The sequence below is a fragment of the Lepisosteus oculatus genome, chromosome 1 (genome assembly GCF_040954835.1).
Source record: "Lepisosteus oculatus isolate fLepOcu1 chromosome 1, fLepOcu1.hap2, whole genome shotgun sequence".
Taxonomy (NCBI): Eukaryota; Metazoa; Chordata; class Actinopteri; order Semionotiformes; family Lepisosteidae; genus Lepisosteus; species Lepisosteus oculatus.
The window spans coordinates 68,428,453-68,454,349 of record NC_090696.1 but is presented as its reverse complement, the minus strand read 5'-3'; the positions used below and the strand labels follow the sequence as shown (position 1 = coordinate 68,454,349).

The following is a 25,897-nucleotide window of genomic DNA, read 5'->3' as shown; positions in this document are numbered from 1 at the left end:
TCACTGAAAAATGTGCAGTGTAGTTGCCATACTGCTAATGAAGGCTGTAAAAAAAACGTTTGTTAAAGAAAAAGAATAAGCTTTTTAAAATATCCGTAAACAGTTTTAACTGCCGAATTTACTTTTGCTTTTCTGGAGAAGTTAAATCATTCAGACGCGTTTCGGCAACAAAAATGCATTGGCTAATTTACAAACTGCTTGCTAATGATGTGTTGCTATGTTTTTATTGAAACATCGACAGATGAGCTTTCCTCCTGATGGTTATTTTTGGAGATGCTATTTTCTCATTGAGGTTTCAGTCTCCCTTGTTTTGGTTAACATTGGTGTCGTTTTCACTTTTCAGCATCAAAATCCATGACCTGGCGGAGCTGAAGGAGATGTATGCCATCATTAATCTGGATGACGAGACCAAAGGTGAGCGCGATGTAGGAGCTCCTGTGGAGGAGGAGGAGGTGTGCCTGCCTCCTTCCCTGTCATCTGCTACCAGGCACAGGCAGGGGAGCTGAGACAGTGTCTGTGACACAACACTTCTGTACTTCAGCGTTGAGGTTAGACGTTCCTTTATGTCTTTGCCCTGTGTCCGTGATACAGCCCAGATGCGTGATAAACACTGAGAAACTTCAGCTTGATACAGGTATTAATTCACTCCCTCATAATCAAGAGGGAAAAGTGGACAAAGTCTCACCTCCTTTCTCACCATTAGAAACGACTGTGGTAGAAAAGCCTAGATCCTGTAAAAACTCAGCACTTCAGGTTTTGATCCCTGCTTGATTATGTGATTCTGTCAGCACAGGTGGCTGCTTGTGACAGGTGGTTTGGGCTTTTTTATCTTAAGCCCTAACATTTTACGGGGTATGGTGTACGGGAAAATTAAATTGTGTTTGGCATATAGGAGAATGATTGATTTTCCTATCTGATTGCACTCAGAACTTTGAAGTTTAGAGATTGAAGCCCACTTGCTGAATATACCCCCATATTTGTTGGTGTTGCCATCGTGCCATTTTTGTAGATAATAATGTGCAGTAAGCCAAAAAAGGCAACAACAGAAACTGAAAAAAACTAATAAGAACTAGGACTTTGGTTGGTAGTGTGCCATTGTGCACTGTAAAATAAAATGTTTTTGTATCTCCAATAAACCAGAGCTCCCCTGGACATTGTGAATTTTCAGATAGGTGTCGTATACCTTATAATCCAAAGTTTCAAGTACGGAGTTTAATTTTAATTTCTGGAATACTTCTCCTAAATAAAATCATGACAATTGCAATTTGCAATTGTGAGCTATTTAATTGTATTCCCATTGCAAACCATGACAAGATTGACTTCAGAAATAGACGGAATTATTATCTGAGGCAATAAGGTAGGGTCTGAATGCATGACACACTACAGAAACACAGTGTGAATTTGTGTAGTGTCAGCAGCAGTACATCTTGAAGCACTCTTCCAACAAGTAATTCTATGAAGTGGAATGGAATTGATTTAATTAGATATTATTAAACAATTAAAACAGTTTATAGGGTTATTTATGAATACCTGTCACTATAGAGTCATGAATATATGACAAAACAAAAACTAAAATGCAGTTAGATTTTATTACTATGACAGTAAGGGTTAGATCTGAATTATGATTTGTCTTTTCTCTACATCATCTTTACTGGTGTTCGTGCGGTTTTGTTCATTTCTCTTTCCATCCTCACCCGGTTTGAGTGGTCCTATCAAATTCACAGGTTTGGATTACCTGTCCTGGACGGACGATGGGCAGCTGCTGGCTGTTTCCACCCAGCGCGGCACACTTCACGTGTTCCTGACCAAACTGCCCATCCTGGGTGACACCTGTGGGACCCGGCTTGCCTACCTCACCTCCTTACTGGAGGTCACAGTGGCCAATCCTGTGGAAGGGGTGAGAGGGTCGATCTGTCCTGCCTTCTCTGTTTCTTTAGGACTCTTTCCGGAGCTTTATTGCCCTCTCAGACCTTTCTCTTCATCTGAATTCAGATCTTTCCTCCTCTCCATCATGGAGCTCCTTCCAGAGCAAGCGCTACCACAACAGGGTTTGCACGAGTACATATTGAAGCGTTTTGATTTTTCGAGGGAAAATGAATCGTCTGAATTTGAGGCAAAAATTGAGCAGCGGCCATACCTAGGGCAGTAAATACTTCTCAGCTGGCCTAACTGTCAAAACTGATGAGGGAGGGGCTTTACAGAAGCTACCTACAGTCCATGAGCAAAGCGCATTTGAAATGATTATTATTACTGATTATTCAAGTTACGTTCAGTTACACTTAATCTCAGTCATGCGGGTAGGCAAATTTCCAGTTTAGGCTAACAGTGCCCCAGAGAGGAGTGACCCTGGCAATGGGTTCGAAGGGAGAAGGGTGTGTTCCCTGTCGCAGGCTGTGTGAGCTGCAGTGCCTGACTTGCTGTCTCTCTGCCTGTTCAAAGGAGCCGGCTATCGCCGTGTCAGTGGAGGTGGAGCCCAGTTTTATCGCCGTGGGCCCCTTTCACATCGCTGTGGGAATGAACAACCGAGCCTGGTTTTACGCCCTTGCAGAAGAAAGTAGGTGACACATGAGTCTTAAATGAAAGGGCTGTTTAACGTTATTTGCTGTCTTTAATTTTTGCCATGACTGAAGTTACATTTAAGCCGAATGATTTCAACTCATTCATATCGTTTACCTTTGCCGTCTTTGTTCTTAAGATAGATTGCTCACAGTTCCTGTTGAATCTGCTTTCAGTATGCTCACAGCCTTAACTCAGGGAGTGTACAATGTTTTTGCCTACACTGAGTGGCAAAGTCTGCCTTATTTCTACTTCTGCATCACAGCAGGTAGCCATATTTCTGTAGCACTTTATACAGTACATGCCTGTTTGTTTACAGGGATAGAAAAACTGAAAGATGTGGAATACCTTGGATCAGTAGTAAGCATGTATCTCAACTCCGATTACACTGCTGTACTTTTCGAGGGAAAGGTGCAGTTGCACATGGTAAGAATTCATCCGGTCTTCTGTCTTAATAGAATCTAGACTCCTATGCAGATCTAAAATATAAATGCACATCCAAGTACTGTACACTACACTGCCGCATTAATAGAGTATGATGTGTTCCAACGTAGTGACCTTTTCTGTCTAAAATAGTGCAGATGACCCCTCATGTGGTATGACCTTTGAGTCCTGTGGGTTATGAAATAGTAACCGACCAGGTATTTTTCTTAATATGCATTGCTAAGTGGGGAAATAAAATATTTATGTTTATGGAGTCGATGTGACTCCACAAGAGACATGAGGTTGGCAGACTTGGCTAATGTTTCAGTCCATGTAACTTAACAGTTTGTAGGCTGTGGTTATCAGATCAAAAAGCAAGCCCCATGCAGGTTACAAGAGGCCACTGGAACAGAGGCACAGACAGCAGCTTTCAAATCTCATGAGAAAACAGCCGCATGATTTTTTGAATTAAGTAATAATTCAAAAGCATTACATTTATTAATTTTAAGGGATTAAGTTGTTTTTTAATCTGTTTCCCAAGGTTTTGTGTACAATAAATTAACCCTTACATCTAGATCAGGTTGTAATCAATGCTTCCTTTTCACTTTTTAAGATACATACAATTTTCCCAAAGCTAACTTTGTTCTTTTATTCTGTAGATCATCGCCAACGTTGAGTTTAGGAATGTTGAACAGGTACAGTGTAGGAAGTATAATATTAGGGAGAGCAGTGATGTTAAAAAGCCTTAGGAGTTTCATCCTCTATTTTGAGTTGCTCTTTTCCAGCAGCCCAGGAAATTAATTTTTTTGAGGTTTTCAGAAGGTCAGGGAATAACTCATAGAGGGAGAAAAAATAAGACCGTCAAAACAAAATGCCTCTGGGTTGTTTCTCAAGATCCCTATCAAATATAACTCTGAAATGAAATTAGTTTATGACATATTTGGTCTCACTGTTTTTAGCAATGGAGCACTTCATTTATTACAGTTATTAGTACTATTGACTGTTAATTATGACATGACTCTAAACATTCTGTGTATTTAAAAGATTCATTTTTGGTAAAAGAAGAACTTTATGGTAAACCTAAACTCAAATATATCCTGCTTTCATAAACGTGCACAAAAGATTATCGAGAATCAAAGAGACTAAGAAAGTGAAAGAAAAACTTTCTGATTCCTAAATTGGAATGTCTTTCAAAAGCATTTAGTTATATAAATGCTGTAACTGATGCCAGCACTTAATTTTGTATGTATTACTGTGTTTGCCAGTAAAGATCCAGACTGACCCAAGTCCTCTTAAAAAGATCAGAGGTATTGGACAGAAGTGATAGCTTTTTCGCAGTCAATTAGCTATGGCGATTCCGTCGGCCTGAATTACAAACCAAAACAAAACGTGTCTTTCATTGAGATTCTATGAGTTACGCTAGACCAACCAACTACTACAGTCTGTAAAGGACCTGCCAGGATTAGTGCTAGTTTGGGTTGCAGTAACCCTCACTGGAATCGGTTGTCTCATCCACACAATGTGCAAGGTCATGGCTCACAGAAGGCAAAGAAAAACTCCTGGCTGTGCAAGATTCCAGAATTAACACATTTACTTATCCAATTTAGCACCTTGTTTGCTTATGCCAAGCCTCTGTGTGTATGTATAGGAGGAAATCACACCACACATGCAGTCTTGCACATCTCTGGAGCACCAGCAGTCAGAATGGGCTAATAGAGGCAGTGATCAGCACACATGTCACTTCTCTGCTGATACTGGCCTGAACATGGTGTGCAATCTTCAATCTCATGACACACCCATCCATTATATCCACTACGTACCGTATATACTATGAAATATAGAGGTTTTACGTTTTGAAATCCTGAGACTGTAAATGTTGCTTCTTATCAGTGAATCTGAATTTGTGTAGTCTGAAGGGTACAGATGGAATTCTCTGTTTGCTGTGAATACATGGCATAATTCAGACTCTGGGTGTTGCTATTTTTTCACCATTTTCCTTTACGTCCAGCTGTCGTGTAGCATTTGCAGCACCATGACTAGAATGTATTACAGATTGAGAGTGAAGACCAGGACACCCAGGAGGACAGGCAGACACGTCTCTTCCCGGGACGAGACGACAAGTGTCGCATTCTGTCTCACGCCCTGACTGCAGACTTCCTCTTTTACGGAACAGATGTAAGACACTCTGAACCGTCACCTTCATTTCTGTTCTTTTAAAATAACAATACATGGACAATTTTATACATTTTGGCAAGGTGTTAGCAATATGAAGAATGATTTGATAAGAAAACACATCATGCATAAAAATTAATAGAAGGCTTTAGGTTCAGGCATGTATTTGTGTATCTTCAAATATACAGTAAATTCTTCTATATCTTTAAATATATCCAGAGTTTTACAACAGGAAACAGCTGATCTGTAGTAAATCAGATGTAGAGACTGAGGTAATTTGTAGCCACAATGTAGTGCATTTCTTCTTGGATTTGATCATTTTCTTAGTCTTTTCTTACCAGGATAAATTTGATTAGTTCAAATTCCTTTAGTTTTTCTCCGTACAGATTTACATTATATTCAGTGTGTTTACCTGTGTTTCATCTGGGTTTGACTCCTCTGGATTATGATAATACTGCTATTTATATGTAGTATCTGTAGTATCACACAGCCCCTATAACCATTTATTGTAGTAAATTGCCTTATCATCAAAGTCTAGTCAAAGTCAGAAAACAATGAAAGTTATACATTACAAATGAACATTTTATAGTATAACAATTACTGGTTTACTAAGATATAATGTGTGCTTTTACTTCAAGTACATTAGAAATCTTCTTGATTTGTTTTGATTTTCCAGACTGGTGTAATTAAATGTTTTTACATTGAAGACTGGCAGTATGTCAATGAATATCGACACCCAGTGGGCATAAGGAAAATCTTCCCAGACCCCAATGGGACCAGACTAGTGCTCATCGATGACAAGAGTGATGGTTTTATCTATTGTCCTGTAAGAGTTTTATAGGGTTCTGAGACTTACTTTTATCACGTCTCTTCTGTGTGTCAGATATATAGATTCTCACTTGTCATGATATCATATTGCTTGTTATTTATAATATTAGGCTTTTTGTGACTGTAAGAATGAACTAATTTTCTTTTGTTGAAGCTAACAAAACAGTTCAATTTTTCCTATATCCTGAACACCTTAAATGATACCAGTTGTCCTTTCATTCTGTAACCTGAAATATATACAAAGGTTGTATCTGCTGGTATTAAACACACCATCGCTTGTTAGAAGATAATTAACATTGACTGAACTAGAAGCTGATAGTGTAGATTATTCTGAAAACACCACCAGAATCATACAGCCTACTGTGTGTATACCATCCATATTGGTTACTGACCTACCTCTCATTTTCCTAGGTGAATGATACAGTCTTTGAAATCCCCAATTTTTCTCCTACCATCAAAGGAGTTCTGTGGGAAAACTGGCCCATGGACAAGGGTGTGTTTATTGCCTATGACGATGATAAAGTGTATACCTATGTCTTCCACAAGGACACCATCCAAGGTACCATTTCATAGTAACTAACCCTCAGTCCCTCTCATACGTGTATCTCTGGAGCTAAAGACACTGGCACATTCTGGTTTATGTAGGCCAGTTTCTCTCAAGCTCAAATTCCTGTTTAGCTTAGTCAGAAATGCTGGATATTTTAATGGTTCTTCAAGGAATAATGGATACCCCACCACCAGCACAAAAAAAGTAAATTTTATTCTGATGTGAGTTCTTACATTTGATGGTGTATCATATTTGGCTGATGCACATTTCTTTGTTCCAAATTAAAGTTCTGAGTGGTTTATAACTCAAAGAACAAGACTCATGCCAAACATCCTTTGGGAAATGTCTTGAAAAGGCCGTTGGAACAGGGATACTAGTGAGTCATGTAGACATGTTTCTTTTATTATAATTGAAAAATCCAGATTGAAATAATACACAGCCATATGCCAAATATCTCCTTAAAAATCCCCCCCTTTTTCTGAAGCGTGATGAGTCTTAAATTGAGGAAATAAGAATAAGGTTGTGAAAAGCTCTAGTAAGAAAAATAAGAAAAAGCTCAAGAGGGATATTGGTATTGCAGATTTGATCTGTAGATTGTAAAGCAAGGTTGTAGATCATAATAACCACTGTACTTTTCTAAATTTATATTTGTTTACAAGCAAAATAGTACACTCAGAGTAGGCTGAGCCTCATTTCTTCCACTGCAGGTTCCAAAGTGATCCTAGCCGGAGGAACTAAGTTGCCGTACTCTCACAAGCCCCTGCTGCTGTACAACGGAGAGCTGACCTGTCAGACACAGAGCGGCAAGACCAACACCGTGGTCCTGAGCACCCACTCCTTCCTCAGCAGCCCCAAGGACAGCGGCCCCAGCGAGCTGAGCCACTTTCTCACCCAGGCCCTCATGCTCAAGAGGTAGGAGTCCAGTGTGCTCCCTCCCACTCTGGGGTCCAGCTTACCTGTACAAGGCAGTCCTCTGTGGGTACATTAGTTGGTATCATTGAACACTGCCACACAAATTAAGCTACTATATAGATATTGATATTGAAACTTTTCTTTTGTGGTAGCTATTTGACTGTTATCAGTCAACTAATGCAGTAAGTGTGGATTGCGAGATTCCATTTTTTCAGTTACTCAAGAGATCTTCTTGAACTTGAACTTGAACTTTATTGCCATATGTAACCGGTACTGGTACAATGGAATTCTTACTCACAGAAAGTCTCTCGATTGTAAAACAAGTGTAAAAAACAAGACAAAGTGCAAACAGTGCATCAAGACAATGTACAAACAAACAATAGACAATGTGCAAGTAAACATGTAGACAGTTTGAATGTAAACAATACAGATGTGTAAACAATGACTGGAGATGTGCAATAGTGTGTTTCTTATTAAAGGATTAAGTTTATGATGGAAATTTCTGCAGTGAAAAGAAATGGAGGCACCATCGTTAGCTCGCCCACTTGTATGCCCACTGGTATACTGAAATCAAACTCTGGCGTTTTACTTTGGCCTCGCTCACCAGAGTGTGTTTCTGTTCTGCAGGTTCAGTGAGGCCTGGGAGCTGTGTAAAGTCCTGAAGGAGCCCTCTGCCTGGAACGAGCTGGGCAGGGCCTGTCTGCACCACATGGAGGTGGACCTGGGCATCCGCGTGTACCGCAACATGAAGAACGTGGGCATGGTCATGTCCCTGGAGGAGATTAAAGTACGGGTCTCTTTCTGACGGAATCTGTGCGCGTTGTGTAAAACGTTCAGAGTTCAGTGTAGAGCAGACCGCCAGAGACCATTGCTATTCCAGCTTCACGTAGTCTTGCAGATGTCTCCATAAGAGCAGTTATATCCATCCGTTTATTTTCTGACAACTTCTTCCAACGTCTTTGTACTGTTCTGGGCCATGGGGGCCTTACCTGACAAGCAACGGCAGGGTACACCCTGGATGGGATGCCAGTCTATCGCAGGGCAGACACATAGACATAAAAACACACTCACATCAGATGTTGTTGGACTGTGGGAGAAAGCTGTGGGAGCACATGGAGGAAACCCACACGATCATGGGAAGAACATACGAACTCCACACAGACAGCACAGTACCCTAGCTCCATAGTTGACCTGTGTAGGGCAGGAATCCTCACCACTGTGCCACTATGCCGCCCCCAAGAGCAGTTATATTTTAATTATGAGGTAAGCAGCACTTAAAGTGCGCCGATCATGACATGTCAAGGGACTTTAAGTTGTGCCTTTTTCCTTTTTTTCTAATAACCATGGGAAACTTCCCTGTGTCTCAGAATTTCTCAGTTTTGAAGAGAAATGCATCTTTAAACAAATCTCATGTTTTCCATAAATTAAAGTATGAAAATTAAGTTTTAGGAGTCAAAGTAGTGGGTGTCCACAGCACAGAATTCTACTATGTGTTCCAAAGCCTTTTTATAGAGAAGAGTCCCAAGTCTGCAGGAGTTGACATCACAGTCATGTGAGGTGTGTTTAGAGTAAACACTGGAGGGCAGTGTTTCTCTGTGATTGTCAAGACACCTCAGAGTTCTCCAGCTGTTCAAGCACAGCTGCAGGTTACTTGATTTTCTGCTGCTTGTTTGAAAATGATTTGTTTTTTTGCGTCAGAATATTTTTCATAATGTGCTACGGCATTTATATCTATTTCCATGATCCATTCCAGAAATCAAAACTAGAAAACTAACACCGAAAAGTAATAACTGGCATATTTCTGAAAGAAACGGGCTGACCTTCCAACAGTTATTTCGGCCTACCCCAAACCACGATTTCAAAACTCCTTGCTTTTCATAAACTGTCCTGAATCAGGACCCGTGATCTTGCTGTAGACTTGCATGCAGTAATCCTCATTCTCCTGGTCAGGCTGGCTGGCCTGTTGGTGAATCTTCTCACGTGCTCCTGTCTGTTCTCACCAGGGGATCGAAGATCACAACCTCCTGGCTGGCCACCTGGCCATGTTCACCAATGACTTCAACCAGGCCCAAGACCTCTACCTGGCCTCAAGCTGCCCTGTAGCAGCACTGGAGGTACAATGTCTGTTTGTGATTCATCATTCGCATTTTTATTGCCTAATGGAAAGCTAAAAGTGAGGCAGCACAGCTAAGTATATAACCCTTTGAAAGATTACAACTGGCAGATTGTGGGTTTAGGGCTACACTGCCAACACTGCTGTTGCATACTGAGGGAGCTGCTTTTCCCCAGTTCCTCCATTCGATCCAGATGTGCTATCCAACATTGCTGGGGCATGACCCATGCAGTCAACCAGTGTCCTGTTCAAGACTGGAGTCATGTGCAATCTAGTCCACTTCAATGTTACAGAACCCCGGATGAGCTCTGCAGCTCTGGCGTGGTTGTCTGAACATTACAAGTCTTATTCAGAAATGTATATTTATATAAACAGCAGGATGCATGCAGAATCCAAAGAGAAAAGGACAGGTCAAAATACTGGAACTTCATATGAAATCATTTTGTCTTTGAAGAGGGAAATGACCTTTCTGTAGTTGGGCTGAGGGTGATGTCTGACATGAGGCCTCTGGGCTGTTGCAGATGAGAAGAGACCTGCAGCACTGGGACAGTGCTCTCCAGCTGGCTAAACGACTGGCCCCAGCCCAGATTGCTTTCATATCCAAGGAGTACGCCATTCAGCTGGAGTTCATGTATGGAGCTTCTTAAAACGACTTTCATAGCTGTTTCTGTACTGCTTGCTAGCTCAGACAGGGTTGAGTCTTGGGTGTCTCGGTGCTCTGGTTGGCTTTCCCTCTCAGAGTATGAACTGAATGTGTGCTGGACTTCTGAGTGTTGTTGCCTAGTGAGGCAGGGCACATCGTACATCGTAAATGTACTGTATGTAGTCAGACACAGCAGTGTGCATCGCAGGAATAAAACCAAGTCAGTGGTATTGAAGGGATCTACTGTATCTTTAATTCAGCTCAATATTGAAAAAGCTAACACTGTGGAAACACTATGGAAAAGTTTGCTTTACATTATACTTATTGTAACTGCTGTGCTCCTGTAAAGTAGTGTCACTGCAGTACAGCCGAGTGTTTCACTGTCTTCAAATCCAAGCACCCTTGGTAAAGCAGGACATAACACAAGAGAGAAAAACCTTTCTCACAGCCTGTATCATACATAGCAGCAGCGCACTTCATGATTATAGATCCATTTCTTTCATCTTTCTCATCCTTTACAATATAAATGGCAGGTCTCCACAATTCTGTAGTCTCCGTTGCACATTTTTACACAGTCTGTTGACTCTGTTGTGTCTGACTTAAGGCATAACACTTTGTAGCGCTCGCAAAAACATCTTGGGTATCAAGTACATCAAGTAAAACAATAATATTACAATAAGTAGGAACTTGTGTAGAACACTTACACCTTTTGGTTTCAATTCTTCCACAAACCCTGAGAGTTTTTTTTCTTTCCTGTGATATCCTTTCTCAGTGGTGACTATGTGAATGCCCTGGCCCATTATGAGAAGGGAGTAACAGGGGACAATAAGGTAAGGTATTTCACAGTCTGTGTGTCCATCGTTATGTCATCAGTTTAGTCTCATCTGACGTGTATAGAGACCTCAAGCTAGCAAGACAAAAAGATCGTCCTAAGTTTGCCTTTGTGGCTGTGGAAATACATTTCCTTCTTAAATTTTGAGAAGCAAATTTGTCTTACTGGCAAAACTGTAATCTAACAATCTCCATGTAGATTTAATTTCCAGTTCCTTCATTTATTACACAATATATTTCAATGAAAGGTGAATGCAAAACAGGAAAACAACTTGCTGCCTTATGTATTTTCAGTTTTTGTACGGCACATCAAATATTTCTTAGCTGCTGTATCCCGATTGAAACTTTGTAGTGTTGCGTTGTAAAAGTGTAGCAGCTCAGCGGCCGAGAGGAGTGGAGTTATTGCTCGCTGCTGTGCAGACAGCTGAGCTGTGATCTGCTTCAAGCACCAGGAGCACGACGAGGCCTGCCAGGCTGGGGTGGCCCGCATGTCCATCCGAATGGGAGACATTCGCCGGGGTGTGAACCAGGCCATCAAGCACCCCAGCAGGCTGCTGAAGAAGGACTGCGGAGCGATTCTGGAGAGCATGAAGGTAGAGCCCGAAGCTACAGGAAAAGTCCTGCCTTGTCCTTCTTCTCTGCGCCTTAATTCAGATTACATGTGCTGTACATCTCTGAGTACCTCTCAAATTTGTGCTGTAGGTCTTAATATGATTATTCTATAAATAATGTTTTGAAATGAATATAGAGCTGCTTGCGTGCAACAAGTTGAAAATAGCCAGTATGATATAAAAAATTGAAAGGATATAGCTGAGGTCTGATTAGGTATCAATAGCACAGTAGCAGAAATCACTGTGAAAGTAGTAGAATGCAGGAGTATACAGTTAAACCCTCAATGTAGGACCACAGTAGGTGCAGTTAAGCGCAGCACTGTGGTTTTAGTACTATAATAATATTTTGATGCGTTGTTTGAATAGCCAGTTAATCGTTTGTCGCTGATCTGGTCTTTCTCTGTTTTTGCAGCAATTTTCTGAAGCTGCTCAGCTGTATGAGAAGGGGCAGTACTACGACAAAGCTGCTTCTGTGTACATTCGCTGTAAAAACTGGTAAGATTATAGCCTGTCTGGACCAGCAGTGAAAAACCGATATGTAATTCATTGGAAGCAATATTTTACTTGCATGCGCATAAAGTGACTACAGGAAATGAACTGTGGTTTCCAATTTGCATGTTTTATGCTTTAAATTAACTGAAGATGATGAATTAAACTCAGGCTTTAATTGAGACAAGTGCTTCTTGAACATCATCCAAGTAATAAAATTTGCTCATTTGTAAAAATCTTGGCAATAAGAATATCTGTAATAAACAGCTCAGTAGATGCATGTTTTGATTGTGTGGAGACTTTCAGAGTCTCTGACCTCTTTAATCAACAGTGCTTTCCGATATTTTCTTTATAAGCCTACTAGGCTCCATGTATAAATTCTGATTATTTTCATATATTTTCATATCATATCATTATTTTGTATGACATATTATCTGAATACTGTATAGATTCTCAGCAGGCTAAAGGACTTCCAAAAATATATATATATATTTTTTTTTGGAAAAAGATTACAAACTGTAAATTCACCAAACTATTTATCCCAAGATTTACATATAGCCACACTTTTTCCTGCAGAGGGACAATATAACCCAGATTTAAATAGTAAAAATCAATCTGTCCAAATACTGTTGAGTACAGTTTTTGTTGTTTTTTAATGTTAATATTTGCTTCAACACTTAGAAGCATTTTTGAGTTTCCTCTGCTCTGTTTTCCACAGTACGTCTGTGCTGTGTACCATGCAAGCAGATTAGAGTAATGTGTCATACTGTATGTCTGGTGATGGCATCTCAGTGGAGTCTGTAAGTGAGTGTGTGTAAGGGAGAGCACTGGCCAGGGAGCTGCAGAACTGTGTGTTGTGTTTTCTGTCAGGGCCAAGGTTGGAGAGCTGCTGCCTCATGTGTCCTCTCCCAAGATACACCTTCAGTACGCCAAGGCAAGAGAGGCTGATGGCAGGTAAGTGACCGATTCCAATTCAATAATGCAGATTCCATTATTTTCCTTCCATTCTACACAGGCCTTTCTTAACATTCTTCTGTTAAAATTCCTTTAATATACATTCGGTCATTAATATTCCGCCCATCCATCCATTTTCTAACAGCTCATCCAATTCAGGGTTGGAGGGGAGCCAGAGCCTATCCCACCATGCAGTGGGTGAAAGGCAGGACGCAGACTCTAGTCCATCACAGGACACACACAGACACGTACACACTCACACCAGGGCCAGTCTTCCCCAAAACCAGCAGTTAACCTGCCAGTGTGTCTTTGGACTGTGGAAGGAAACCAGAGAATCGTGACGAAACCACTGGGAGAACATACAAACTCCACACAGATAGCACCCCAGGTCCACAGCTGAACAATTTGATTTTATGTAACGTGGAGGTGTAGTTATGTTAGAATTCAAATAATGTGATAAATGTGTCATCTAATGCTTATGACAGGTGTGCCCAACTCCAGTCGTCAAGGGCAATATACTTAATACAATGTATAATGATAAATGCTATGAATATATGTATGTATATGTTGTATGTAAATAAAATAGCCCTGTAAATGTAATTGTATTTTTAAATAACTATCCTGCAGGAAATACCGTATAATTCTGAGACTAGGTCCCATTTTGCCAGCGTATGTAATGTGAAATAAAAGTCGTAGTTCAGTAGTCGAGATTCAAATGAGATTCAGAAAGCAGTCAGTTCATATCACCCTGCCCTCACTCTTTACCACACACTGGCACTGCAGTCACACACAGCTCAGGACCTCTCTTCAGAATCAAACCTGGCAGGCCTAGGTTTCTGGGGGCTCGGACTTGTGTCTTTCAAAGCAGAAAGAAATTCTGGCCAGCCAGTGATCCGCACGGCTCGCTTTCTTTGTCTTCCGACGAGCAGAGAGAGAAATGTGTGACCCCCGAGCTCAGAGCAGTCACTTGTTTCAGCCTTATCCTTTCACGTCATCTCATTCGAGACCTGGGGGCTTGCCCTGTTGTGTGTGAGGTCATTCAGGGCTGGTTAGCCATTAAACAGGTTCTCAAAGGGTGAAAGCCTTGTCCTTTTCCAAAAGGCTCTGTCAGTCTGCAACATCAGTGAAAATAGCTTTTTTATTTTACTTTTTTATTGTTGTGCTCCAACTCCTAATGAATCCATTTCCATTAGCTCTGGTGGTATTGTTGCACAAGTCTGCAGAAGAAAGTCATTATGTACTGAATTCACTGACACAAGGGGCATTAATTCCCCTCAGTGTGCAACTGACAATGAAAAAATGCTTCTTTTTGGCCATTTAGTGCAAGGTAAGTCTTTTTGTTCAAATGGCCTTTATTGTTGTCTTGCTGGGTCGTTATTAAGTGGCTCTGAAATGTGCTCAGTAAATGTTGGGTTCAGCACAGTGTCATTTCCTCACATACAAAGAGCCTGTTAAACCCTACAGCAGCAGAAAGTGAGATGGGCAAAGACATTATCAGCATGTTCTTGCAAAAAGAAAGCAGGGAATCCTAAGGTAGTGCAATAAACCAGACCTTATGCCGATATATAATATTGCTACGGTATATTCCTGATTTAACTTATGAAACATCTCATACATTCATTGAAAAAAGTAATATGTCATTTTGCCATTATCTATAAAAAAAACTGGAGTTGTGGTAGCACTAGCAGTATCTGACTAGTGGTTTTATTCAAGGGGTCTTCCAAATATTACATTACGAAAAACCAATTTGTTGCAGAAAAGCAGTTATGCACGGGCTTTTGAGGGCAATGACAGCAAAGCATTGTCACTATTGTGACTATTGTCTGATGTCTACTATTGTGCACTATTGTCTATTGTCACAACCAAAGGTAAAAGTATTTTAGTTGTCATTTACAGAAGAAGGACTTCATGCAGCCAATATAAGTTATGGCTTATGCAAGGAACATGTTAGCCACTATGATATAAATCTTATAAAGAAGTTGCACTGTTTCACCAGCCACGCACAGTACCTCAGTTCACATTCCCGACGGGGTGACGTATGTCTTGGTCAAGGTTTAAGGAGGCCGCAATGGCTTATGAGAATGCGAAGGACTGGGACAATGTCATCCGGATTCAGCTGGACCACCTGAACAACCCGGAGGAGGCTGTGCGCATCGTCAGGGACATGCAGTCCATTGATGGGGCCAAGATGGTTGCTAGGTAACGCCTCTTTAAACTGCTGTAGCTACCATGCTGTCCAGAGCTGAAACAAATGTGGTTGACAAGCAGACCTTTTATGTGAAGTACTTGATAATATTAACAATGTTCCCTTTAAAACCTGGAATTAGTGAACGTATTAATCAAACCATTTTATCTTGTTATTCTTTTAAATCCAAAGAAAATGTAATAAAGTGGCTAGATGGGAAATTTGGGGAAAAACAACTGCAGATTCTTCTGGAAATTGGACTGAACGTATTGGGAATCAGTAGCTCTGGGTGAGGCCCAGCTCAGTCAAAGCCCTTGTTTCCTTCAGGTTTTTCCTGCGCCTAAATGACTACGGCTCTGCCATCCAGTTCCTGGTGATGTCCAAGTGTAACGATGAGGCCTTCCAGCTGGCTCAGCAGCATGGGCAGATGGAGGTGTACGCAGACATCATAGGTGAGGCCTTTCCTTTCTAAAACTACAACCCCCCCAAAAAAACTTTTTTCTTCAAGTTGTCTGCATCACAACCCCCGCAGCGCGTAGGTGTTTAGAAGTGAGGCATGGTTTTCTGTTTCTTTTTAGTACGTTTGAGTCACCTCCTTTTCCCCTCCCTTTCCTTTCAACTTATTTGGCATCACTTGGTCACTGCCCTGTCCCATGATAACTGGAAATACAGACCCATGTAGCCGTCAGGACACAGGGCAGCCCAGATCATTTTTGCCACAAGGTTTCAGCAGGGAAACTGCGGAGTGGACTAGAAAGGAGTCATCTGGAGCTTATATTCAGATCCTGGACAGGGACGGGTGTCCCTGAGTGATCATCAAATATCTTGTGGCACCAAAGAAGACTCCCAACTAAATTCCAATTTGAGCTTCTCAAAATGGCCAACCTCAGTTTCCCCCTTAAGTCTCAAGAATCTTAAGTATTTCCAGTAGAAAGCAATATTTTTGTAGCTTTCCAGTCAAACTGTCAAACCAATGCAAAGAACGGGGTGCCAATTTTTTCTCGTCAAATGGTTTCAAACATTGTCTTATGTGCAGTTTTTGCATAAAGGTTTGTAAGTTTGCTTTAAAATTAAACTGGTTTTAAATACGGTATACATGTATACTCGGTCTGTGGAAGTCTTGCAGTTTGTCAAGAATGTCAGTCTGTGACGATGTGTTGCAGGGTCTGACGCTACTATGGAGGATTATCAGAGCATTGCTCTGTACTTCGAAGGAGAAAAGAAGCACCTGCAAGCTGGGAAGTTCTTTCAGCTCTGTGGGCAACATGCCAGGGTGAGTGCTGGAGCCCACTGATCACTTCCCCGACGTACAGTAGGTGCTCGCATTCAGTGAGGCTCCGTAAAGCTCTCTTGGATCCCATAAGAACAGCACAGCACAGAGCATAACTCTGTGAAGCATCTATCTGAATTCATTAAACTGGAAGCAAGAGGCGTCTGTCTGTACATTTGAGATATTTTATAGAAATTAGTCTTGAAAACAGACCAGCCGCAAAAGAATGAGTTTGTCCCAGTGCCATTATTTTTTGGCAGTGTTCTGGACATAGCATTCTTGTGTTTTGTACAGTTCATGTATAAGGGCCAAAAAATGTTGACTATTATTCTTACATTTTTGAAAACCGTCCTAGCTCAGGATTATATTAATTAAATTAAGTATTTATGTTCAATACACCGTTTACAGCACAGTCTTTACCAGGAATTATTTCACGGTCTTCACCAGATACACCAAGTTTCCAGTAGCACGGTTTGTAAATCCTTACTTATGTAAGGATTGTCAAAAGTGTCAACATTGTCACTGTGAGCTCAATAGTGTCAACATAACAAGTTTGTTTCACGTGTTCAGCACTATAGTATATAGTATATCCTAAGATTCTATATCTATAGTATAGTATATCCTAAGATTCACTCTCATCACTGGATCCATGGGAGCAGGGAAGGGGAAAGAGAGACTCCAAGATGAACTCGAATTGTGGGAGAAAATGCAGAAGTAGGAAAAGGAAGGGAGTTTGAGTTCTGTACACTCTACATGCTGAGGGTCTGAAATTCTCTGAAAAAAAATAATGTAACCAGTGCAGGTCTTGAGACACATTGAAATTGTTCACATTTCTCTGCTCTCTATTTTAGGCCCTGAAGCACTTCCTGAAGTGTCCCAATACAGAAGATAACCTAGCGATTGAAATGGCCATAGAAACAGTAAGGTTCCCTCTGCAACTGGACAGGGTGACATGGAGAGATTTTGAACTGCAAGCTGCCTTGTGGCTCTTATACACTAAGTACTGATTGATGCACAAATCTGTTGCCATTAGTTTTAGCTATAAATTAATTTGAAATCTTATATCCCGGTATCCCATGAATCAGTATTTTAAGATAAAATGGATACACTATGCATTTTGTTCTGCTGTTGATGAAGATGATGGCTACTACACAGGTCGGACAAGCCAAGGATGAAGCTCTCACTAATCAGCTGATCGATTACTTGATGGGAGAGAGTGACGGAATGCCCAAGGTACGAATCACGCCTTCTGTGACCTGAGCTGCTGTTTTCTTGGGATGTCTTCATCCTGGTGTGAACGAGAGCAGCTTTCCTGTTACCTGCAGTAGCAGTAGCCTTCCTCAGCCCAAGAGACTCTGTAATGCAGCAGAGGTCCCTGGAGTTCTGTTTCTGGGGTTGCGGTTCAGAAATATACAGAGAGGATGAGAGGACATCCTCGCTGTTTCCATTTTTGGTTTTCTCAAACAAAAAAGCAAAAAGATTGCTTAACACTTTTAACAGCCCCATCGTGGATCTAAGGAGCTTGGTTTCTTAAATTATAGAATTTAAAATGTACCCGTGTTTGTTCTGTTTGAGGACACATGTGATCGATATAATGTAACTCTTTATTGCATATACTGTATGTTTAAACCTGTCTGCAACTTCCGAAACACCTCTCAGTACAAGACACGTCTCTTTCATAAGACTAGTAATCACAATGAAGCTGACCACTGACCACTAACAATGAGTTTGTAGTCCTAAAATTGCTGTGTAGATCTATTAGATCAGAGATTCATTTTGAAACCATGATTTGTTTTGCTTTGTGGCTTTTTCCATGAATCTGACTCTGGTTTATTTGTTTCTCCTGCTGCTTATCATCCATCTTTCACTGTGCTGTGTTCCTAGTCTCTCTCTGTGAGTAATTACAACACAAGAATTCCATACCTGCTCTTCTGGGGTTTTGTGCTAAAGCTGACAGTGTTAGCAAGAATCTGAACTTCACTGAGATCTTAGCTCTCTGATCTGGTCTGGTCTGCAGTCTGGTAAACATGGGGAGATTTTATGCTTTACAAAATGTGTTAATGTGTGTGTTCCAGCCTCTAGTGCTTGAAATCCTACCTTTTATATGTTTTTACTCAGTGCAATTTACAGTAGTAATTCTTAATTACAAGCTTCCAGAATTTGGAAAAGATATACTAAATTTCACATCAGAAACAAAGTTTCATTTTTTCTCTATATACAACAATTAACCATTAGTAACTGCTGAATCTCAGTTTAAGAGAGAATAAGAAATCTAGAATCCTAACCCAGGCTCCAGAGAGTTTTCACTTTTTTCAGCTGTTTATTTCTGGCAATATTATTTGAGAAATGAAACAGACTATATATCGAAGGAGGATTAACTATCTTTAGATATTCATAGTTTTCCATTCAGTGAAGGGGAACATCTCTGTTGGTTGTGTGTTCTGTGATTATTAAGCTGTTGAATTGCTTATGTCATTTTAATATAGATATTTTAAGGCATAAATGTGCAGCCTGTTTAATATACTGTATATACTGTACTTTTTCCTATTTTTTTCAGGATGCCAAGTATCTCTTCCGGTTGTACATGGCTCTTAAGCAGTACAGAGAAGCAGCCAGAACAGCCATTATAATTGCCAGAGAGGAACAGTCTGCTGGTATGTGTGGTGTGTTATACCAAAGGACACAGGGGATTTCTTCTAAAAACTGACTACTCTCTGTGTTGATGTAATAGTTCCTCTTAAAACTTCTTTAAACCTTGAGATTGTTTTTTTCCTGGAAGTGAAAACATTTTACGACTTCTACAATCATGAGTATCATAGAATTCGCTCATATTGCAGAGAAGAAATTGTCACATTGTTTGCAAAAGCACATTGTTTTTTCCTCAGGAAGACAGTGGAAGATACTTTTATGTTAAAGGCTGACCTGCAGCAGACCCCTGTACACACGTGTCTGTCTGTGCTCCAGGTAACTACAGGAACGCCCATGACGTGCTCTTCAGCATGTACACGGAGCTGCAGACCCAGAAGATCAAGATCCCAGCTGAGATGGCTACCAACCTGATGATCCTTCACAGCTACATACTAGTCAAGGTATTCTCAACATCACCTGCTCATACTAGGATGATGATAATAATTTCTTACACTTCTTAGTGCATTCCTGGACACAAAGCGCTGTGTGTAGCCCCACCTGGATGATGTGACGGCAGCCATAGTGCACCAGTACGCTCACCACACACCGGCTATCAGTGGGGAGGAGAACAGAGTGATGAAGCCAATTCATATTAGGGGATTATTAGGAGGCCATAATTGGTAAAGGCCAGCGGGAAATTTGGCCAGGACACTGGGGTAAAACCCGTACTCTTTTCAAGAAACACCCCCGGGATTTTTAATGACCAAGGAGAGTCAGGAACTTGGTTTTACATCTCATTCAAAGGATGGCGCCTTTTTACAGTATGGTGTCCCCTTCACTATACTGGGGTATTAGGACCCACGCAGACTGCAGGGTGAGCGCCCCCTACTGGCCCCACTAACACCTCTTCCAGCAGCAATCTTGGCTTCCCCAGGAGGTCTCCCATCCAGGTACTGACCAGGCTCACTCCTGTATGAACCTAGTGTATCACTGATTGACAAGGTGAGCAAAATTGTGTCAAGTAAGCATGCTTGAGGATAAAAGGCTATGCTCCCTTCACTGTGTGTCCTTTTTAAAAACTACAACTATGACAGCTGGGTTTTCTGAGCAGTGAAGCAGTTTTATGTGGAAGAGATTTAAAAAACCATGGTGTATGGGCTGTGAGATTTATTTATTTGATCTTCCTCTAGCTAATGCAGCATTAAAACAATTTGCTGCCAAGTGAAATTTGCAAATCCGGAGATGTCGACCGCGTGTAGCATCAGTCAGCTTGGAATTATTTGGCACCTTTTCATGCTGAGCGTGATCTCAGTGCATTGTGTAGCATTCATTGGCAGCCCAGGGTGGCCATTTCACAGGACAGGAGTAATAAACTACTGTACATGTTTTAAAACCTAGTGAAAACTACTGGCGTTATGAAGAAGGATCTCTTCACCCCAGTACATCTGTGTGAACTGCAGGGTTTAATGAGGATGATCTGAAATAAATCAATACTTTCCCTGTGCTTCTGCTTAACGCTGCTTTTCCCAGTATTTCTCTTTAACGTATTTAGTAGTTTTGTTCATTTTGTTACAGAGCCAGAAACCTACTGGTCTCCTTCTTTTCTGTCCGCAGGTCTTGTTGATTGTCCTTTTTTTCCATTTTACCCTCCTCTTGGGATTGACAGTCCCTGCGTTAAATGAGCCTTATCACAATGATTTCTCTCCATTGATTATAGTGCCTCAGGCTTGAAATTGTCCTATTCTCACTCTTTGTACATTCAAGAGTCGGTTATTGTTTCAGTGATAAAAGCCTGTGGTGATTCACACTGATAACTTCAAAAGAGTTAAGAATACATTACCATAAAGCTAGTTTTGAAATTCATTATTATTCCACAGTGTGAATTGGTGACAGCCTTGTATTACTCTTCATTGTTAAAGCATGCTTGATGCTCAGTAATCCTCAGGGTGCTGTTTTCTCTCCAGATTCATGTCAAACGAGGGGACCACCTAAAAGGGGCCCGCATGCTGATTCGGGTCTCGAACAACATCAGCAAGTTCCCCTCTCGTAAGTGCTGACTTACAGTTTTCCTGACGTCAGAATCTGCCTGAGAAACTACATTTCCTGACTGGAATACAGATGGTTAGAGGCATTAATCCTAGCAGGGACACCCAATCAGGTTCAAACTTGAGTCTGTAGTTAACATGCTGTTTGCGATCATGAGATGTTGCAAACATGTAGGTGGTAGTAAATCCTTAATAACCTCTACCAAGATAGTCGATAGGTCCATGAGTAGAACTGGTCATTAAGTGGGGAGTGTGAGTCAACACCCTGCCTCTCCTGGGAAGATGAATCCAGGCTTCTATGGGGAATGACCATTATTATGGGGAATATTAGAACGATTCTATTAGAATTATTCAGCAACATCCTCCAATTCCCAATAAAGGAACTAGTGTCATACCTGATATCAGTTTATATATTTAGCAGTAGCTGGTTGCGAGCTTTAATATCGATTCCGAAGTTTTCTCCGATTGTGGTTTTTGACAAATTTGATTCCGACAGCAATTTTTTGGCTTTGCCTTGTGCCGAACCTCGATTCGCAGACTTTCCAGCTGCAAGTGCGATTTTCCTTTTTCATTGGAGGTTCCTGCCTCTGCCTGGGCAGCGATCAGCTCTACTACTGTAAGTTTTTGCGTCCTCAGACATTGTACCCATCTTGACATCGGCTGTGATCGAGTGCCACAGGGCGGGGCTGAGGAACTCCTCCTTCAGCTTCGCGGCCATGCTGATGAGGCCGGAGTACCGAAACAGGATCGACCTGAAGTACAAGAAGAAGATCGAAGCCATGGTGCGGTACGAGATTGTTGATCGCCTGGTTCCCTGCAGTGTCATCGATGAAAGATGAGAAAAGGGATGAACAGATTCGAAGCACATTGTCCTCAGAGTTTAATGTCTACACCACTATTGGCTTAACTGCTTTAACCAAAATAAGGATACACATTTTGTTGTGATGAATACAAGGTGCTCTGAATGTTTCATGTTCTGAAAGGTTCTGTAATGGTTAAGGGTTAAGGGTTTTTTTTCCCTTTGGTGCCCTGGAGACAGTCATTTCTCTCTCTGACTAGACTTCCTGTTAGCCACTCAGGGAACTTTCCTCCTTGGACATCTCTCTTTGGAAACTGGATCATATCAGTATTTTCAGACCAGGGCATTATTACAGAACATTTCTTCCTGCCTATCTTATCTTTACTTGCTGGGAAAGTGGTTTCCTAACAAGAGATGTAAGGAACAAAGGGGTCATTCGATAATTCGTTTTTACTAGATCCAAGGACTGTTGCTTGAAAGAAGCCAAGATTTGTGCTTCAGCAACATGGCTGGATAGCTTGTTCCATACGTCCACAACCCTTTGTGTTAAAAAGTGTCCCCTGTTCTCATATTTCAATGCACTTCCCCCATAATGCCCTTTGGTTCAGTGTGTTGATACCAAAGGTGTACGGAGTATTAATTGTGCCTTTAAGCATTTTGAAATGTGGCTGAAACCTTTCCATTTGCTCTGTTGCCTTTTTATCTAATTGTGTCGTTTCCATTAGTTTATTTTCAGTCAGTTATTATAGGGTTCATTTGGGTTGCGATGTGTATCATAAAGTAGATTAATTATATTAACATTATTATTAAGGAAGGCAAGTGTGTTTTCCTAGGTCTCCGGATGTGCTACTGTATTCTCTCTCTAGCAGTAAACCATTAAGTGCTTCTTGTTAAAAACAACAACATAAGAGTTATAGAGCACTTGATACCCTTTTCAGTGAGCACAGCTTTTTTAATCTATCTGCCGAGAGTCACGCCGAACACAGGATCGGGAGAGGTTTCTGGGTGGCTGGGTCATATCGGTCTCTTATTCTGCAGGCGCCCTGATACCTCCGAGCTGGAGGAGGAGACGAGCCCCTGTCCGTACTGCAGCTTCCAGCTCCCCGACTGTGAGCTGCTCTGCCCTGGCTGCAAAAATACCTTGCCCTACTGCATCGCCACAGTGAGTAGAGCCCAGCCCACACCTCCAGCCTGCTGAACCAGTGGGCCAGTGGCCGCCTCTCATTCGTCACCTTCCTTATGCTCCTGCGCTTAATGCACATCAGAAGGATTTGGAAATGCAAAATGAGTTGTTTTGCATAATATTTTTCTGGTTCATTCGGGACATCTAATTACAATTAACAGCTGCAAATGCTATTATTGGCCATTCTCTTTGCACATTCAATATTTTAATAAATGATGTGCCACAGCCTTTATAAATAACTGGTATACTGTACAATGTTAAAACCACAGTATAACAGTGAATAAATGGTAAAAACATACTAAACTACTATTAGAAATCATGTAAAACTAAGGCAAAGGTGATAATACTGTACACATTTACCCATGTAAATGTTCAGGAGGGAGGCTGTGTCAGTCTTACTGTACATCTCAGTCTCTGCTGACAGAATGATACTCAACAGCATTATGACTCTTTGGAGTCTCAGTCACTGTTACATTCAGTGTTCCCCAAGAAGAACGTTTCCATCCAAAATAGCAGCATGAGGGACCAGTTCCTAAGTAGACATTGTTTCATTATTAAATCCAACATTTATCAGGCTTCATAAAGAAAATCAATGAAAATGAGGAGAGACCGACTGGCATTGAACAATCAAAACATTAGGAAAAGGGGTAAGAAATATGAGTGGACTTGAATAAAGTGATGCTGTGGTCCACAGGGTCGCCATATGATGAAGGATGACTGGACAGTCTGCCCACACTGCAACTTCCCTGCTCTGTACTCCCAGTTCCTCGTGTAAGTATTGGGTTACATCACACCCACCTCCCAGGCTTCAAAAGAAAAAAAAAATGATGCCGGTCTTTCCTTCAAATGTTTTTATCCCTCACCATATCTGCAGCTTTAAAAAAGCAGAGCTCCCAGACATGTCAGATGATTCGCATATACCTCTCTAATTACATAGTTGCTCACTATACTGACCAGTTTAGGCCATCCTTCTGTCAGATCTTTAGAGGTTTGCGTTTATTTGTCCTTAAAGAAGATATACGGTATGACCAATATGTACAGTTTCGAAATCAAAGTAAACTCTTATTATTTTCATCATTGCTTCTTAGGTGTCTGTATAGTATATGAAGAGTAACCATAGAAATATAAAATATATATTATTATAATCAGATGATGTAAATGGGGTTTAGGGGAAGGATGTCTGTCTCATTAACCATATAATATGTCCTTATTTTTGTCTCTGCTAGTTTGCTGGAGACGGAGACTGTGTGTCCTATGTGCTCAGAAAGCCTGAGTGCCAGTCAGCTGCAGAAGATTACTGACTGCACCAACTACCTAAAGCCGGAGGAAGTTGAGCAATGACCGGTGTTGTCCTGGACAGGTACTCAGATTTTCTCCCTGGGAATTTGAACCATAAACTCTGTATTTAACAATTAATGTCTCATTTTTGTTGTATCTAGGCAGCATTGGGCCAATTAAAAAACAACTAATCTTACTAAGGTAGAATGCAAGAACTGAATTTTTTTAGACCAGGTTGTCTTGTGTTAACCTTGAGCTAACCTACACTGAGGACACTCAGTTTTAATAGAAATAGAAATTCCAGGGGCCTGAATTATGTCAAGCAACTTGGCAATGGTTAATGCTTGTGAAAAATTGGTTCAGTCTTGGGTAAACATGGAATGGGTGTGAATTTCTGCTTTCTCAGTTGTGCATATAGTGTTCAACCTAACAAATGAGGTATTACCTGCAACACACGCTACTACACCTCATTGTACGATTTCGCTTGCGACATTAAAGCACACAAATCTGACTTATTCAGCTGTTGCTATAATGTGTAGAACAGGCAGCTTACTACCTTTTTACAAGAAAGAATATTAGAAGAAAACGGGAAATGAGGCACTGTCAAAAATAATAGTACTAACACACTTACAATGACTTCAGTACAAATCGAGTTCAAATAATATTGTATGACTGTGATTAGTTCTTGCACAGAATAGTCAGGACCTGATGGTGATATAACCTGAAACAGATTGTGGCAAAAATTTAAATGAATAAGGCATAACAATGCACGAATCATCTGGAATCAACATCAGATCTTCAGTGCTAGTCACATCAAGGATTAAATCAATGGAATTTCTAAAATAAAGGAAGACGGACAAAATGTACTGCTGTCTGTATAGGATGTACTGACTTTTGATATGTAAAGCCTTTCTTCTCTTTTCAGATGCAGAAACTCTTTAATCCTTTGAAACCTGCAGGCTGTGTGACAGTACACATCTCAAGTTCTTAAAATATTTTTTTTCTAAAAATAAATCTGTCTTTCATGCTGGGGACAAATGAATACATAAAAGCTGTTCTATTTCAGGACTAGACAAAATAGCAATCTATTATAGAATGTTTAACTAGTACTATAATATGCTTTTCCTACTTCTTATCTGAATGTTTATGTACATGTAAAATAGGACTGGATCACTATTTTTATCTAAAATATTGTTGCAATATCTCTACTCAATAAAATGTTTTCAATGTCTATTTGAAGTTTCTTCTTTCCAGGTCGTCTTAAAATGCTTTAAATCTTTGATGGAAATTTAAACATTTCTTGTACAAAAAAGTATTTGGTGATCCATTTTCTCATTTAAAAGGTAATTATTTTCTTCATTTTATACGTGCGTATAAAGAGTACAACTGTAGCACAAAGGACTTTTGGGGAGCGGCCGGACATTTACCAT

The 25,897-nt window shown here is 40.7% G+C and overlaps 1 protein-coding gene across 4 annotated transcripts in view; it reads left to right on the top strand.

Moving 5' to 3' along the window:
* Positions 1-25,700, top strand: part of wdr19 (WD repeat domain 19) — a 34,480-nt gene extending 8,780 nt beyond the window's left edge. The window contains exons 10-38 of one of the 4 annotated variants that reach the window (XM_015345936.2): positions 344-414; positions 1,725-1,897; positions 2,440-2,554; positions 2,876-2,982; positions 3,639-3,674; positions 5,032-5,154; positions 5,828-5,977; positions 6,391-6,538; positions 7,234-7,438; positions 8,066-8,225; positions 9,442-9,552; positions 10,073-10,182; positions 10,967-11,024; positions 11,478-11,618; positions 12,049-12,131; positions 12,996-13,079; positions 15,132-15,278; positions 15,592-15,716; positions 16,428-16,537; positions 17,386-17,454; positions 17,690-17,767; positions 19,092-19,188; positions 19,499-19,623; positions 21,127-21,208; positions 21,844-21,994; positions 23,045-23,168; positions 23,884-23,960; positions 24,416-24,549; positions 25,393-25,700. In XM_015345936.2, the coding sequence (XP_015201422.1) occupies positions 344-414; positions 1,725-1,897; positions 2,440-2,554; positions 2,876-2,982; positions 3,639-3,674; positions 5,032-5,154; positions 5,828-5,977; positions 6,391-6,538; positions 7,234-7,438; positions 8,066-8,225; positions 9,442-9,552; positions 10,073-10,182; positions 10,967-11,024; positions 11,478-11,618; positions 12,049-12,131; positions 12,996-13,079; positions 15,132-15,278; positions 15,592-15,716; positions 16,428-16,537; positions 17,386-17,454; positions 17,690-17,767; positions 19,092-19,188; positions 19,499-19,623; positions 21,127-21,208; positions 21,844-21,994; positions 23,045-23,168; positions 23,884-23,960; positions 24,416-24,530 (3,175 nt within the window). In that variant the 3' untranslated portion in view covers positions 24,531-24,549; positions 25,393-25,700. Of the gene's footprint in view, positions 1-343; positions 415-1,724; positions 1,898-2,439; positions 2,555-2,875; positions 2,983-3,638; positions 3,675-5,031; positions 5,155-5,827; positions 5,978-6,390; positions 6,539-7,233; positions 7,439-8,065; positions 8,226-9,441; positions 9,553-10,072; positions 10,183-10,966; positions 11,025-11,471; positions 11,619-12,048; positions 12,132-12,995; positions 13,080-15,131; positions 15,279-15,591; positions 15,717-16,427; positions 16,538-17,385; positions 17,455-17,689; positions 17,768-19,091; positions 19,189-19,498; positions 19,624-21,126; positions 21,209-21,843; positions 21,995-23,044; positions 23,169-23,883; positions 23,961-24,415; positions 24,550-25,392 lie in introns of all 4 variants that reach the window. The other 3 variants (XM_015345935.2, XM_006630049.3, XM_015345937.2) reach the window with 3 other exon arrangements.
* Positions 25,701-25,897: the final 197 nt, after the last annotated feature.